Source organism: Oryza glaberrima, chromosome 11, assembly GCF_000147395.1.
Source record: "Oryza glaberrima chromosome 11, OglaRS2, whole genome shotgun sequence".
NCBI lineage: Eukaryota > Viridiplantae > Streptophyta > Magnoliopsida > Poales > Poaceae > Oryza > Oryza glaberrima.
This window is the reverse complement of record NC_068336.1, coordinates 24,719,941-24,737,355: the sequence shown is the minus strand read 5'-3', so window position 1 is coordinate 24,737,355 and position 17,415 is coordinate 24,719,941. Positions and strand designations below refer to the sequence as shown.

Genomic DNA, 17,415 nt, shown 5'->3' with positions numbered 1-17,415 from the left:
AATTGTATTCTTCGCCTATAATTTTACCTTTGCAGGGGATTTCCTGTATCTGCGCTTGACTCATTGTTGCTCATTTGAAACCCAGTCCTTTTTTCATCAAGTTTTCTTTTCCTGGTAAATTTTGGCATATCCTTGTTAAATATGACACATTTCCTTTTTAGTAATTGTGATGATAACTTGAGTGTTTACCTTTGAAGAGCATTTGTTTCATCCGCACTGGAGTAATTTTTGGTCGATGGAGATCCGCTCCTTCTCAGGTCTAGTTTTCTTTTCCTTTTCGATCTTGCTAACCGCGATAATTCCTTTGAATTGGCTCGAGCAGTCAAGTTTGAACTGTTAAAATTGGATATGAAAATCAGTTCATAATTGTCGCAGTTTGCAGGAGTCAATCACAAACGATTAAGGTATTTAGGGTGATTCTTACCTGTCCTGTGTTGGACTGCCATCATCCGTAGGGTGATTTCCACTCTGCATCGTGTTTTCCTATATTTTTGTTGTGCAAGTATCAACTGCGAATCAAATGTCAAAAAATATAAAGTATCAACTGCATATGTGAGTGTTTGTCAATATAAATCTATAAGTTGCACTGTGATGGAAGATGATGGAGAGAACTGATAGGGACCTGACTGGTGTCTCCGGAAGAAAGGAAGAGTAGATTGTTTATTGCAGCATTGTTGTAAGATTAATTTATATAGGAATATAGAGTCCGTGGAGTTTCCATGAACCTATGTGTCGTGGATTAGTACTCCATCCATATTATTACTATACTTGAACAATTGTCTTCCATTCTTTTTAATGGTATCGTTTCCATTCTATGTATAAGATGTAATTCCTTAATACTGTGTACGGTCAACTCTATTTTGCAATACTTTTAGTACGGTTATATAAAAAACAATGTGGCTTTTTTTGGCAGTTTTAAAATTGAAATTATTGGTACGGATGATAAGCTGAATAGATGGTATATTTTTTTTATTGTACTTGAAAATAGATTGCATATATATATTGTCAAATTTCTAATTAGATATTTTTTGCCTGATTTTTACAGAAGTTAATTAAATTATTGTGAAATCCATTTAAATATTACACATTTGGAAAGTTCCTTTGATGCGGTTTTATTTAGAACATCCAAAGGTTTACAATCATCCTAAGGAGATTCATTATATTTTGGTAAATACTAAACACGTTTCATTACTGAAGTACTGATAATAGACTGAGGGCTCATTTATAAATTAAAATCCACTGCAGGACCAAAGTGTAAAATTGCAGGCACATCGTTATCTCCTCCCAAGCCCTTCCTGGCCACATATCTGCGCTGCGGTCGCGTTTGTCTTCCTGTCCCGAATGGCCACATGAGGGCGAAGGCCAGGCGGCGGAGAATCTGAACATATATTCTTCTCCAATCTATCTAGCTCACTCATCACTACCTTCTCCTCCACTACTCATCCATCGGAGCCGATTTGAGAGGGAATGCCTTGTGGTAGCAACGGCTGAAAGACTGGTTGGCTAGATCCACCATAGGGCATCCAAGTCAGTGCCTTGGTAGATCCACCGCAGGATGTCTAGATCAGGAGCAGTGTTAGCCATCGGTTAGTTGGCTCTGGTATGGGAGGTGTTATTTGTAGGAAATGGGGCAGTGGGGATGGCAGGTGTTGGGGCAGTGCGGATAGCAGGTGCAGCAACATCAAGCATGGCTGAGAGCGAAGGTAGCCCCGAGAGCTCATCTTTCTTGATTGATTTCCATTTTACATAATCAAGTTTTTTTAATCATTAAGTTTCTTGCTTGGGGATTTGTATTAATTAAGAATTATTAAATCAACTGATCTTGTTTTATATGCTTTTAGGATATCAACGGTAGAGGAAGCAAGCAGGGATCGACTCATATACATGTACTGAAGGTACATGCATGCATTTATATTGAATGTTATTAACTCTCTATCTTAGAAATAAACAAAGTAATCCAAGGATTCCTTTGGCAAGTGCAAGTTGTACGTTACATCTGACAATATCTAATGAACATAAAAATTAATAGGAACATATATAATACTATTCTTCAATAAAAAGTATTGGCTGAACCCTCCTTTTAATTGGTTCTTTTGGGCCTTCTTGACGATAAATTACCTGCAGACGAAAGACCATATTATTATAATTTACTAATCAAACCAAATCTAAAGCAACCAACATTTTCCCGGAAGTAATATGTTGTACCTAATATGAGTATCGGGTGGGTGGTCTTCTAATCCTTGTTGATCTGCATCGACTGGACTGCTCATTCATGTCAACTTTAATGTTCTCAATATTATAATTGCATCGACCTTTGTTTATATCTTCCTTACTACTATTACAGCTGGTGCTGTCCCCAGTCACCTTTGTATTACTGCTGTGCTCATCCTATGGAAAAAAAATTAGTTGTTACAAAAAAAAATATTAATTAATAACTTGATGAATTGTCTCATGCAGTACCTCACTATCTGAAATTATAAATTTCCTTGATGGTCTTTTAGCAGTTCCTGAAGCAATTTTTCCGTCATGCACCTAAATTTTGTGTTCTTAGTTAGTTAATTAAAAAAGTTTTATGTTAAAATACATGATTTATTTAACAAATTTATCAAATACTTCATCATCTTGAATTGTATTTTCAATTGCACTTTTTGTGCAAGTTCCCATATTTGTACTCTTCTTTCCACAACCTTTTCCCCTTACCTGCACAATAGCATATTGACATTAATGGACAAACATGAAAGGTAACATTAAATAGAAAGTAAAACTCAATGAAGTACAATGTTAGTTTGTCCTATGTAGTGTCTGACTTTTCTTTTAGAAGTACTGGTGTCCGCCATGACCATATTTTTATTATATTCTTCATCAAAATCATCATCAAGCGAAATTGGTTTGTCATTTGCTATCTTCTCACAATCAGTAGTATATGGTTCCTATTAATACCCATCAATTGTATATAACATGTCAGTAATAGTTTGACAAATCGTTTTGTATATGAAAGAAAAGTAAGAATTGTACCTTATTTCTCTGAGTTTTCATTTCAGAACATTTTCCTTTCTTAGCCTATATCATAGTGCCATATTGAAATGGTAAATAATTTATGTGAAAACTAAATTGAGTGAATTTGGAAAGTAAAATAAATGAAGTACCTTGTTAGATGTTTTAAAACGTCTTGTAACTCTTCTTTTAGAAGGATTCGTCTTTGTACTCTCCTGTGTAACCTTTTCATTGTATTCTTCATCAAAATAATCATCAAGTGATTCTTCACAATCATCATCAATTGTAATTGCCTTTTCATTTGTTTTCCCATCAAAATCAGTAATGTATGGTTCCTATAAAACATCATTATTAGTGTAGTACTATAAATAACTTTACGAATTGTTATATAAGAAAGCAATTATACATACCTTGTTTGATCTTTTTGTAGATCTCATGTCTGATCTCTCTTTCTTTGTTTTGCGATGATTGTTCATTTCATAATCATCACTACTTTCATTTTTTGGCTCTTCTTTTACCTGAAAATTGTGCTGCCCAAACTACAGAACATCCAATAAATAATTATATATAATATATATATTGTAAAAATATTTTTTATTTGTTATATATTACCTCATCTTCTGATTTTTGCAAATCAGTGAAGCCATAATCATCATTGCACTTCAACATTGACTGCAAATTAATATTTATATTGTAATATAAGATCTTTCTTAGCCTATATCATAGTGCCATATTGAAATGGTAAATAATTTATGTGAAAACTAAATTGAGTGAATTTGGAAAGTAAATAAATGAAGTACCTTGTTAGCTATTTTAAAGCGTCTTGTAACTCTTCTTTTAGAAGGATTTGTCTTTGTACTCTCCTGGGTAACCTTTTTATTGTATTCTTCATCAAAATAATCATCAAGTGATTCTTCGGAATCATCATCGATTGTGATTGCCTTTTCATTTGTTTTCCCATCAGAATCGGTAATGTATGGTTCCTATAAAACATCATTATTAGTGTACTACTATAAACAACTTTACGAATTGTTATGTAAGAAAGCAATTATACATACCTTCTTTGATCTTTTTGTAGATCTCATGTTTGATCTCTCTTTCTTTGTTTTGCGATGATTGTTCTTTTCATAATCATCACTACTTTCATTTTTTCGCTCTTCTTTTACCTGAAAATTGTGCTGCCCAAACTACAGAACATCCAATAAATTATTATATATATATCATATGCATTACAAAATTTTTTTTATTTGTTATATATATTACCTCATTTTCTGATTTTTGCAAATCAGTGAAGCCATAATCACCATTGTACTTCAACATTGACTGCAAATTAATATTTATATTGTAATATAAGATCTATAACATGTATAAAAAAGAATAATGCAAATAGTCATACCTCTTCTGCCTTGTCATTTACATAATTCATCTCAAGCTTTTCATTAGGTGTAAAAGTGTAATTCACTTTGTAGTCTTCCTTACACTCTTCTAAATTCCTTTTAGTCAACTTGAATCTGAATATCAATATTCTTCCACATATTTGACGTATTGTATCAGGAATCATATCAATTTGTCCATTCTGTTCCTCCAGCATGGTGGACACAGACTTATGACCAAATATTCTTTCTGCTTCCTCATTAAATATTGTACATGTCGTCCTAGTAGTGTGGTCACTTATCTCAAGGTTTATTACATACCTGGTACAATGTGCCGTTAATGGTAAATATACCTGCTACAATATGTCAAATAAAATTTGAAGAGCATGCTTACCGTGGTTTTGGGTTCACTGCTTCCTTTCCGCATGAATTGCAAATGTATACATTTGATTCCTTTCTTGTTCCACAAAAGCACTTATCGCAAGACATATACCACCAATTTCTTGATTTAATCTCCTCAATTTTAGCTTTGACTGTGCATATAAATTCCTAAATAAAAAACAAATTAATGTTGGTTAACTAATCAGCTTGAAAGAGTGAATAAAGATGACTTCACGACTAAACGTACCACTTAATTTAGGTAATGCTCATTACATCAGCCATCAAGTAGATTTTTCCCAACATTAAATACACAAATGAAAAATAAACGTAACATAGGAATGGATATGTACCTTCTGTTGTATATTACTATATCGCAATTCTGTTATTTCTTTCAATGTCTTTCTATTGTAGAACATTTGCTCTTCAATGGTTCCTTGAGTGCTTGCGTCCACTTCAATCATTGTGGGCAAAACCTTTTCAGCATTATGCCTATAAATAAAATGCAATATAATCCATCAGATAATTTTAGACAAATCAACAAATATATATGAATTTAAATGCTACTACTGCACACCTGCTCAATATTTCCATGCTTGCAGGAATTTCCATATCCAAAAAAACTTCTGTCGAACTTGTTACTCCAAATGATAATAATTCTAAATGATCAATGTCGTTAGTTTACTAAAACTATAAGTACGTTAAATTAGAAAAAAATAACATCCTCACTTTCATATTCTTTAACCAGAAGTCCAGTGGCGATGAACACAGTTTGCTTCCCAAGCAAATCGTCGTCAACCATATTTGCTAAAATATCTCCCCATAGAGTAATTTTAACTTTTTCTCCCCTGCAAATGCAATAAAGTCATGTAAAATATACCACATAGAAAGTATTAGTGCTGGTTTAAATTTGCAGACAACAATCTTACTCTAATAAAAGGAGTTCAATTTCACGCATGTTGCAAACCCTCTCCCTGCTTGTGTTTTTTCCTAGCATTCTTTGCTCGATCGGCTTCATCCCGCTAAGTAAGCCAATCACATCTAAATACAAACAGGTCTTTAGTACAAATAACAATGTTTAAAAGAAGTAAGATTATGCACATACCTGATAACTGTTGATCTTTATTCAACCTACTCCTTAATGTTTTCCTGTCTGTAAACTCGAAGTAATAGTCCAAGAAACATTGTCTTTTTGATTTTACCTCTTTTACTATGGTATCATGATAAAAAAGGATTTTCAGATTGTTTTTTAGGACACGGTATTTATCATGTTCCATAACTTTGAAATTTTTAAAAGTATATATTGAGTTAATCTTAATTTTTGGCCTGAAGTGGTTCGCCAATTGCTTTGAGATAGAGACATGTATTGAGTTGCCCTGCACCAAAAAAATAGTATTTACATAATAGAACAATATATTAAATCACATGTTTACAACAATCATACCTCTGCATCTAGTACAATCATCTGTATACCATAGAACTCATCAACCATTGTAGGATTAACCGCATCCCATAGCCTAATAACTTTTACTTTGATTCTCCACCTATCGTTCTTTGGTGTTAATGCAGTAATCAAATTGCTAGGTGCCATGTTATCTGCAAATGAGTAGTACTGCATATAGTTACTAAACAAATTTGACAGAGAGTCGTATACATGTTTATGTTATTTTATAGAACTAATTAATACAAACTCTCATAATTGTGTTCTTTGATAGGTGCAAGGTTACTTTTTTTGTGCTGGAAAAAAAAATGACAAAATTGTATACATAGATGCAACATAATGTACCTCTAACTAATACAGGATATCGTAATTGTGTTCTTTTGTAGGTGCAATGTTAGTTTCTTCTGCTGAAAATATGATGACAAAACTGTATAGATGCATATGTTATTTCCTAGCTGCAAGATCATGATTAGATGATGTCATGATTGTGTTCTTTTGTGGGTGCGTGATATACCTTCTTATGCCAAAGATGATTCGCAAGGTGCCGCAGACTTCTTCTGCTCCGTCCGCCGGAATCGACTTCTTCTGCTCCGTCGTCGGAATCGACTTCTTCCGGAATCGACTAATGTCGCATGCTGGCGGGGTGTATATATATGTATGCAAGCCTTACGAATATTGTCTCATGTATATGGAACTAATCCTTCTTGCAATTAATAATCTTTCCTAGTGATCTAAATTTTGCTTTTTGAGATTTGGAATGTTTTCACACACAAATATGGAACTAATCTATGTTCGTTCACGACAAGTACATGTTTTGCTTTTAGATAGATTTCAAATCTTGCCCTGTGTACACGTACATATATTTATGGAAATAATGTGCGGGCCCTACGAGGTGCTGAATTCCTCTCGTTACGCCACGTGGCAACTTGAGAGTGTTTTGAGGGAGACACGTGGCAGTTTGAGAGCGTTTGTAGGGAGTTTAATGGACTTTTAGTATATAATAGATAGATATCTTCAGCGTTAAGACAAGTATGTTCTCCAAAACAAATAAAAGCCAAAACAAATGCAGCACCAACCTCGATAGCCATTGAAGAATGATGGATCAACAGGAATTTGTTCTGATCCTATAATGAACCCACAAGCACTATTGTTGTTAAGAAATGTTTGAGGCAGTTGATTTGCATCTGCAAACGTAGCATGATGAGCAGTCTCAACTGCAGCTGTATCTTGAACTGTCAAATGCAAACAACAAATTCAATCATCATTCATTGTGTCTGATGGAAGACAAGAGGACAAGACCAATGCCTTACCTTGACATGTAACATGCAAATCGGGAGGATTTAGTCCTGTGTTCAGAGTTGAAGACAAAGGTACTGGATAATTGTCTTTCATTTCGTGATCAAAGACAATGTTATCCAGTTCATCGTATGCTTGTATTTTCAAACGATTCACTTCATCCTGCCAAAAAAAAAATGTGTATACAGTTCAAAGTTCACATCAAGCTAGGTTTGGAATGGAGAACAATGATGGTATCAATTATCAACATGTACCTGCTCATCTGAATTGAAATTGTCCTTTGCAACATAGCGACCACAAAATTTTGCTCCAACGAGGTCGTGTACACAGTTAAAGAAGAGTATAACATCTTTCTCTTCAACTCCATATGATTTCAGTTTGCAATTGCCTTCGAGATCACACTGTTCAGCATGTTCAACCGTAGCTTTCCAAAGCATGTTGTCCTTCTTCATGTTGAAACACTCCTGAACTCCACGAAATGCATAAGTGAATTCATTTGTCAAAACTACTAGATAGAGAGATCTTTTAATTAAGGTGCTCTGTCTTACTACTAGGGCAAGATTTGCTACAGGACACCGAAAGTTTGTGGCCGTTGCTGTGAGACACCCAAAGAATATTGTGGACATTGAAAAAATGTGGTAATTAGCTGCTGGATACCACTTGCATTATTTTATTATATCCGGTCAAGATGAAGAGAGAAACTTAAGAAAAAGGCAAGATTGCCCTTAGGCGCTGTTTAAGACGACCAAAACACGTTCGAATCAGAACCATTCGCTCGTTCATTCTCACGATCCCCTCTCCTCCAAACCCTAACCCTAGGTTTAGGTGCGGCGACGAGTGGCGAGGAGGGTGGTTCATTCTCACGATCCCCTCTCCTCCAAACCCTAACCCTAGGTTTAGGTGCGGCGACGAGCGGCGAGGAGGGTGGTTTGCTTTGCTCAGTGTAGTGGCGGATTGAAGCAGCAATGTAACGCTCCGCTTCTCGTGAGACGTTAAAAACTAATTCGGCAAATCCTAATTGTGAAAAATTTTGTCCTTTGAGGGCGAGTCTAAGTCGTGCCATGGATCTCGGTTTCAAATCCCATTGTTCCCTCTCATCGAAATCAAAATCCTCCGCCTCAAATTTCCTCTTCCAATTCAAGTCTCCGAAATCTGATTCCGAAAGTCAATCCCTTCCTTTGAATCCTCGCCAAATACATTTCCGAATCCCAAAATGTCCAAACTCCCATTTTGTTTCCTTCCTTGACTCCTTGAACCCTTGTTTACAAAGTATCAAATTTAGATTCAAAACCCAAACTCCAAATCTCTCCAAATCAAAATCTTTCAGCAAAAGTCTATTTTGCCTCCCTTGTCGATGGGCTGATTCCTCTCTCTCCCGGCCCATCCCCTCATCTCGGCCCAGCTCTCTCGCTCATGCGTCACACGTGTTCGGGAGCGAGAGACAGCGCCGTCTCCTTTCTCTCTCTCTCTCGGCGTCGCTTCCTGCCGACGCCGCCCCAAAATTCCGGCCGCGTCACCATTTCCCGCGCGCTCGCGCATGGCCGACCGGCAAGGACGCCGCTCCCACCGCCTTCGCCCTTCCCGCGCGGGTTCGCGCGTGGCCAACGCCCCGGTCGCCGCTGCGTCAAACCCTGGCGCCGCCTGCGTCGTGCCCTGCCGCGCTGCCGCTCCGCCGCTCCACGCCGCTAGCTTCCAAGGCCGAGAGAGGCAGCCCCTGTCTCACTCCCCTCTCCCTCCTCCTTTTCCCGTTTCGGCAAGGGTCAAGCCCTCCTTTCCCTCTTCCTTTCCCCTTTTTTCCCGACCACCGCCGATGTCATCCATGGTCCCAGCCGCTCGCGGCCAAAGCGCGGACGCTGGTCGTGCGACAGCACCAGCTCACCGCCAGCTCGCTCTCCTTGACCGCCACCAAGGTCGGTTTCCCTCCCTCCCCAAACCGACATCGCCTCCACTATAAAACCCAAGCCGCCCCCAAACCCCTTCCTCTCTCGTTTTCGCTCGCCTCACACTCACCGCGCCATTGTTGACGCCTTGCCGCCGCTCCCACCGCTTGCCTTCGTCTCTTCGCCGTCGCACGCGTCGGAGGCCGGTGCGTGCGTGGACGCGAGACGAGGACTCCGGCCATCCCTCTTCTTCCCCTTCCCCGGCCCGAGGCCGGAGAGCTCGCTCCCGAGCCGTCGGCCGCTCGTCACTGCGCCCGTCCCGGCTTGGTAGTGCCACCCTCCGTTCTCCCTTCTCGCTCGCCCTCTCCCTCCCTAGCTCGCGTGGTAGCTCGGCTAGCCCCCCGAACACGCATGGACGCCGCCCCAGGTCTCGCCGCCGCCCGCCATAGGCTTGCCGCCGTTGCCGCCCGCTCCCGGAGGCCGCCGCCGTCGTCAGCCCTCCTCGGCAGTCCTTTGCCCCATCCGGTGCCGGAAATGAGTTCCCCGCGCCCCGGAGATGCTCTCTCCTCCTTGAATCGACCTCTCGTCGCCCCGCCGCGATTTCCCCTTTTGATCGCCGCCACCGTCGAAATCCTCACCATCGAATCCCCCCCGGCGAATCCGAGCAGGAGGCTCACTCCCTCTTATCCTAGCCATCGTTCCGGTGTGCTCCCCTTGGCCCTAGACCTCCGCATTAAACTCCGGTGAACTCGGCCACCGTCTGCCGTCCATCTCGGCATCCCCCTTCTTCCTCCTCTCGCCGCCCACGTGGCCTGGCATAGGTGCCACGTCGGCTTGACCCAGTCAAGCCGGTCAGCCGCTCGCCCTCGCCCCTTCATCCCCGTGCGTGCGGACCCCGGTGAGCCATGAGGCTGCACGTGGGCCCGCCACCTCCTTGTCGACCGGCGCACCGCATCCGCACCCAATCCACCGATCCGTCTCGCCCGTCCCCGCGTGCGCCCTCCCCACCATACACTCGACCGCCGCCATGCGGGCCCATCTCGGGACCCCGCGCGGCGGACCGCGCCCACCCCGTTGGGCCTCCCTCTCTCCCCGCGCCCCCTAATGGGCCGCCTCCCCGTGGCCGCGCTCGACCCAATGGCCGGTCAAGCCTTGTGAATCCCTCGGGCTACGCCTAAGTCGCCCGAGGAAGTCTAAATCCGATCCCTCCTTCCTTTTCTTTTCCAAGGGAATCAATAATTCCTTTTCCTTTAGACAGAAAATCAAATAATCTTTAGAAAATCCATATCTTCTCAACCACTCACCCGATTGACTTCGTTCAACTTCTAGTAATTCCATAAAATTGAGATCTATTTAATGGCACTATTATTTAGTCTAAATAGGGTCTTTTTCTTGGTCTTTTCTTTAGGTTTTTGTTTGTTTGCGTAAAGTTGCGGTTATCGGATTTTCGTCGATCGCGGGTTTTCTCGAAGATTTGTGAAGCTCCGTGAAGACCTTGAGCGAGGCAAGTCACCCTTTGACCAATTGCTCCTATAATTGGAAAATCATTATTATTTTGATTGCAGCTCACATTATTAGAATCACACACTTAACATGCTTGGCCTCGGTTTGCGTGCCAAACCGACGGACCTACCCAGTAGTCGCACTAATTCCTGTAGGTCGTATTACCCTGATTCCTTGTCGCTCCACCCTTGTGGTACTTCGGTATCCGTGCTCTCTGAGCACTTATACCAACTATTCCACATACACCGTTGTTTGTCGATAATTTGGGAAATGGGTTTGAGAAGCCTTGAAAACCCGACATGTGGCGTCGGTGTGTTTGAAAACAAAATAGATTGTGAAAACTCGCGATGCGGGGGTTGTGCCTATGTGGTACTGTCCTGTATTCGCATATAAGGACCGATTCCTGTGGGAAATTCATCCGAGCATATAATAAGTGCGACCACACGGGTGCAATGGGATGCCCCTGGCTGAGTAATTAGCTAATCGGGGGAGCCATGATGCCAAGAGACATGTGGATTCAACGGGGTGGTGTCGGGGAGAACCCTCGGGCTTCCTGGCACAGTATGGTCTGGGACCTAACCTGGTGTTGGTCTGGGACCCCTCTCGTTGGCATATGGTAAACCTGTATCGGCTTTCGAAATGCCTTGTCATGAAAGCCTTAGGGTCTCCTGACGTGGCTGATCTCACGGGCTGGGTGATCCGGGTTAGTAATGTCGTGTGGGTAAAGTGTACCCCCTCTACAGAGGTTAACTAACTGTTCGAACAGCCGTGCCCGCGGTCATGGGTGGATGTGAGGTGTTTCCTATAGCGTAGATTTGTTTGCCTGTGCTTTGTGAAAAGTTGTTGTGGTGTGGTAATCGTTACCAGAATCAGCCTATGTGGCAGATGGATGACCTGAGTGGTCAAGAAACGAATCTGCGTGATTCGGGATGTCTACCGGCATCATAGACTAGGCTTCCCGAGTGGAAGCGGATTGTTGTGCTGCTGGGCAGCTAGACTCTGGGAGTCCGAGAAAATGTAAAAGGCTCTGGGAGCCGATTAATCAAGTGGAATGGCTCTGGGAGCCGAGAAGTAATGATCTGACCCGGGAGGTCGGTACATTACCAAATGAGCTGTTGAAAAACATCTCTTAAGGTCGAATCGAGACGCAAGTCTCTTTTCGGCCCAAACTTAGAAAGAAATAAATCACTTTGTGATTTCAAAATGATTTCAAAACAAAAGATTTGCAAAAACAACCTTGCCTCTCTTCCAAGCTTGCATTAAACACCTAAATTCCCGTGACTTGCTGAGTATGAAAGTACTCACCCTTGCTCTATATAAATATATATAGTTCCTCCGCCCAGAAGTTGAAGATGAAGTAAAGTGAAGATTAGGGTTTCGTCCTGGTTCCCAGCCGTTGCCTGTGGTGCTGGGTGTTAGTCCGTTGGTTCCGCTACTACTGCTGTTGTTGGTGTTTCCTCGTCCGTGTCGTCGGTTGCAATCTCGGGCTGTTCTGAGCTGCAACCTAAGTTAAGGTAAATAAGTCCTCTATTTATTTTAAGGATTGCAATGATTCATATTTGTCATCGTGGGTACCAGCGCTATGTCCTGGGACTGGTACTGAGATCGCGGTTTCGTAGGAAGCGGTTCGCGCCGTTTTTCCCACGACACGCTCCTGTCAGGTGCCGTTGTACGGCGGTGCCAGATTGGGGTGTGACAAGCAAGCTATGCTGACGGCGGATTATAGCGACGCTTTCGGATTAAGGTAGAGCAGGGCGGCGGATTTGAGCAGTGGGGTGTGGTGGTGGAATCAAGCGGCTATTCGGGCAGCGAAGGAAGAATCAAGCAGAGAGATGGTGGCACTCGCCTTTACAAGCCAAACGAGCCGAGGGGCAAAATGGTACTTTCAATGTCCTTTCTCTCTCCATCTTGACCTAATATAATAAAATAATACGAGCAGTGTCCAACAGCTAATTACCATATTTTTACGGTGTCCACAAAAAGATACATGTTCTTTGGGTGTCTCACAGCAAATGCTGCAAATTTTCAGTCCTGTAGCAAATTTTGCACTACTACTATAGAGGTAAGAGGTATACTAGTCATCCTAACTGTTGATTATTCATGATTTATTATATTGAATAAAAAAACTATGTGCTCCTTTCATTAATATTTCACATCCCAAATTAAATGCAAAAATTATCATTAAAAAAATTAACGTTGCATGCAAGGGCAACATACCAAAGAGGCACCTAATATTTTGGGGGTCCTACATATTAATGAAAGGGCCTACTCCCTCCGTCCCAAAAAAAAGGCAAACCCTGAGTTTCCGTGTCCAACTTTGATTGTCCGTCTTATATGAAATTTTTTTATAATTCGTATTTTCATTGTTGTTAGATGATAAAACATGATTAATATTTTATGCGTGACTTGTCTTTTTAATTTTTTTCATAAAATTTTTTCAAATAAGACGGACGGTCAAATGTTGGGCACGGAAATCAGGGTTTGTCTTTTTTTTGGGACGGAGGGAGTACATTGCATGTAAGAGAGAGAGAGAGAGAGAGAGAGAGAGAGAGAGAGATTAGTTGGGAGTCCAGGAGCTTTACAGTGCAGATCTTTTCTTCATCCTTGTTTAAAGCCTTTTTGAAGTCTGCCACGGTATGGATGCCATTATTTTTAAGCCATTTAGCACGCTCTCCCTTCCCTGAAATTCCCTTTAAACGATGCACTTCATCTTTCAGCTTTGGACAGTTACTCTTTTTGTTTGCTGGACAAAAAGGAAACAAGAGAGATAAATGCCAACAGAACATACAAATCCAGTTGATTCGAGTATGCAACCTGTAATTTCAAAGATAATCCTACGAAGGAAGACTTTTTATATAGTCATTGGCACTTGGGAGGTACCGAGAAACAATGTGGAGAATACTTGCAAAATAGAAACATCATGCAAACAATCTACTGAATACACCAGCTGCAATTCTGAAGAAAAACTTACATTTGTTTCGATTAACCTGCACCTCGACAGGCTGATTCATCACGGCTTCCTTAATCTGAAGCCCAGCTTTGTCGCTGCTAAGAACCCTTGCTGCCAGAATGAGCTTTTTACTTCCAGTCTTCGAAGATGGCATATTGAAAGAGACGTCAGATAGGGAGGCCTCCCCATTCTTAAGCTTCACTCGAAGAACTCCTCCTAACACCGCCCCTTTTGAACTACTTACTATGTGGGCATCAAACTCACATGCAGTCCAGTTATCAGGGGCAGCATCATAAAACTTATCATGAAGAACCAAAATTTCAATTCTTGCTGAAGAAAGTTGGCCGGCAGTAACTATCTTACTATCCCTAAATATGGCAATTTTGATAGCTGTACCATCCTCTGCTGTAATTTTGTCATTTGTATAAACAAGATGGTCTTTCATCTTATTGAGGAACCTCAACTCAACTCCTTGACCCTCGTGAACTTCATTTGCGGCAAATCTGAGAGCTGTTTGTTCTTGATTCACTTCCTCAGTGACAGCAGCATTCTCTTGATTTGCCTCTGATCTACAATACAGACATAAATAGTATGAAACACCATTGTGTATTAATTATAGTGTCATATGAACATCTGGCGGTACTTTAAATTGTCTGAAATTCACAACTGTAATGCACAACAGCATGAAACGAACATCGCTATAAATATATAGTGCCATCAATACATGGTTGACAGTAATTCAGAAGTCACTTCAAGTGATTGATAAGAACTGATCAGCACAATAGGAAGAACCTAAGTGTGTGTGAGACATTGATATGTAAGATTGCATACTGGAAATAACAGAAGTCAGAGATGCATATTCTCAATAGTTACAAAGACCATACCTGTAGCGCTCATTAGTATCACGGTTAGAAATTAACCTTTTTATTTGTCCCTGCAAGTTGAGAGGAGAATCAATATGCCATAGGAACATAAGTTGTCTCAGGCAAACATTTTTTTCATCATAATAAAATGTAAGCAAACACTTTGCAGTTTTAATTTTACTCGACCAAGTAACTTCCTGATAAAACACAATAAAAGAAGCTCTCTCATCAGAAAGGGGTTAATTAAACTAGTATAAAGTAGTGTCCTTGTAATAAATTAAGTATCCGAAATCTAACCACTTCATGGCTGAGAGTATCAATTCGCTCAGAAAGAGTCCCAGTCTGCTTGGTAAGGTGTTGAAGAGAGCTGCAATCAAAAAAGTGGAAGAAAAAAGGCTAGTTTATTTTTTTATTAAAAAATCGTATTTCTAGGACATAGAGAAAGATATAAGATATTGATTAATACATAAAACTGGACATTTTAAGATCAATGGAATAAGTGTGATTTAATTTCGTAGCATCTGCATAGATCAGATTTGTTGCATGTGTTATATCAGCATTAAAGTTTGATGATCAGCTTGACAGTTAACATAAAAACATCATAGAGGAACTTTAAATGATCAAATCATTAGTTGTCCAAACAAGTATTTTAGAGGTATTAAACAGGGAATTTACACGTTCGATGCTTACTAAAAAAAACTGCAAATGAGCAATCTCAATAAAGAAAAGGATTTATCTAAGCAACTAGCTAGAGAGGTAAATTTGTGGTCCTACTCCTATTTGACCAAGTAATGCCCTGAATCGAGGCAATTATGGTGGTGGACGCTTCAGGCAATAAAGAGTCCGAACTGCTTACCTGTCAACGAGCCATCCTTCCACAATTGGCTCTGTGAGAGCCGAATGAAGATTGGGGACCGGCATCGTCGAGGCTTCGACACTATCGTGACACTGGTGGCTTGGACAATTTGGAAGGAACGGAACAACCGAATCTTCAATCAACAACAAAGGTCTTGGACCAAAGTGGCGAAAGCAATGGCGGAGGAGGCCATGCTTTGGAAGTCGGCTAATCACGGGATCCCCGCTGTTTGGCCTTTACAAGGTCGTGGTAGCCAAATTTAGCGCGAGATATTCCTATAGTTTTCCATAGCGTCCTGTATCGGTCCCCTGCTTGTTTTCCTTTTATCCTTGTAAATAACTTTTATTTCTCTTAATAGAAAAAATGCGCTCCTTGCGTATTCCCCAAAAAAAACTCCTATTTGACCACTCTGCTAGTTCAAGGATCGATTTTATAACTTCTTCAACTCCAATTCTACTTTCATCCCGACTGAGAGATCTTACCAATAGATAGGATTAAGATGTTTCTGAAGGGCATTATCAAATGCTTTCATAATGCCTCTCTGAAAGGCATCATCCTCGGGTGCCTTTCTCTGTGAAGTAGAACTCTCTTCATGTATCTACACAATTAATCACAGGACACTGAAATGAACTACCAAAAGAGTAGCAAAAATGATGGGAGAAAAGATTTAGTTTGATTCAGTTCCAGAACGAGAGATCGATGCATAGCTGCTCACCGCCACTCGAGCAGGGCGCGCGTTGTTCTTGTTCTTGTTCCTCCGCTCTTCCTTCCTGCGCATCCGCAAAGCACGCGGGTCAGACAACGAGCTTCCCACGGAGGATTAAATCAAACAGGAGGCGGGCGACCCGGCGTACACTTGCGCGACGGACACGAAGAAGAGCACGAGCATGCCCCGCCGGAGCTGCCGCATCACCGGAGACGACGTCGGCGCCCGTTGCGCGAACGCCTCGGCGCCGCTCCGGAACGCGTCGATCTGCAGGCGCTTCGGCGGCGGCGCGCCGTGCGCCGGTGCCGGCGGCGGCGCACGTTTCGGGTTCATGCCGTCGGCTCGTCGCTCGCCGGCCGCGCGCGCCACCTGAAATCGGGATGGATGGATTGTCGCCGATGCCGCAGAGCTCTCGTTACTCCTCCCCGACGACGGTAGGTAGCTTCGTCGTCGCTTCTCCGGTCGTCGTCGAGCGCTCGCTGTGCCGCCCCGGCCCCTCCACTCCACCTCGACGACGAGCTTTTATGGTGGTCGTGTCGTCGAGCGGCGAGTGGAGTGGACTCGGCCGAGCACGAAGTCTAGCTCACGCGGTTAGTGAGAAAAATAAACTGGAACATGCATGGATTTGGATTTGGATTATTACAAGAGCAAGCAGATACAATAACAAGCTATAAGCTAGCTATAAACATATACATATGTCTAGTAGATAAAATAGGAGATAGAGAAGCAACGGGTTACATATTTGTAGCCAGCTATAGCACGGACTTCAAGATATAATGTGTGTATGGCAGGTGAGGAACATGTATTAATAGTGTGGTATATGTTTATAGATATCTAGTGTATGAATTGACAATAAATGATTTAGAGCTAGTAATTAGCTATACTATTAAACTTGCTCAAGTGAATTAACGCACACTCAATTGTTTCTCACTTCCTAAATACTCTCTCCACGTATTGTAAGTCGTTTTTACTTTTTTTTCCTAGTCATTATTTTTTAGTTTGAATATTTTACTATATTTGTATATAAGATTTGGCCAAACCTAAAATAACTTAACTAGAAAATAAGTCAAAATAACTTATAATATGAAATGTCACAAACTATGAAAGGAATTCAAATCTTGCAAAATTTCAAGTCCAGAATCAATCTACACAGCATCAAGAAAAGAAACACAGAG

The 17,415-nt window shown here is 41.3% G+C and overlaps 3 protein-coding genes across 3 annotated transcripts; all 3 read right to left on the bottom strand.

Moving 5' to 3' along the window:
* Window positions 1–2,050: 2,050 nt before the first annotated feature.
* LOC127755340 (uncharacterized) lies at window positions 2,051–4,571 on the bottom strand. Its single transcript, XM_052280995.1, has 13 exons — window positions 4,391–4,571; window positions 4,258–4,317; window positions 4,053–4,181; window positions 3,795–3,977; window positions 3,607–3,666; window positions 3,405–3,533; window positions 3,147–3,329; window positions 3,016–3,060; window positions 2,808–2,930; window positions 2,614–2,700; window positions 2,461–2,532; window positions 2,206–2,388; window positions 2,051–2,118 (listed from the first exon to the last, which is right to left on the bottom strand). Exons 1-12 carry the CDS (start codon window positions 4,553–4,555, stop codon window positions 2,206–2,208), a joined length of 1,419 nt encoding a protein of 472 aa, XP_052136955.1. The 5' UTR covers window positions 4,556–4,571; the 3' UTR covers window positions 2,051–2,118.
* LOC127755863 (replication protein A 70 kDa DNA-binding subunit A-like) lies at window positions 4,557–5,941 on the bottom strand. Its single transcript, XM_052281485.1, has 8 exons — window positions 5,851–5,941; window positions 5,675–5,786; window positions 5,475–5,593; window positions 5,323–5,404; window positions 5,099–5,237; window positions 4,762–4,916; window positions 4,606–4,688; window positions 4,557–4,570 (listed from the first exon to the last, which is right to left on the bottom strand). Exons 2-8 carry the CDS (start codon window positions 5,761–5,763, stop codon window positions 4,557–4,559), a joined length of 681 nt encoding a protein of 226 aa, XP_052137445.1. The 5' UTR covers window positions 5,764–5,786; window positions 5,851–5,941.
* Window positions 5,942–6,183: 242 nt separating this feature from the next.
* On the bottom strand, window positions 6,184–16,573 carry LOC127755862 (calmodulin-binding protein 60 B-like). The gene is made up of 11 exons (XM_052281484.1): window positions 16,389–16,573; window positions 16,250–16,304; window positions 16,017–16,132; window positions 14,976–15,045; window positions 14,700–14,749; window positions 13,837–14,384; window positions 13,448–13,608; window positions 7,737–7,946; window positions 7,497–7,644; window positions 7,263–7,418; window positions 6,184–6,341 (listed from the first exon to the last, which is right to left on the bottom strand). Exons 1-11 carry the CDS (start codon window positions 16,571–16,573, stop codon window positions 6,184–6,186), a joined length of 1,857 nt encoding a protein of 618 aa, XP_052137444.1.
* Between the last annotated feature and the right edge of the window lie 842 nt (window positions 16,574–17,415).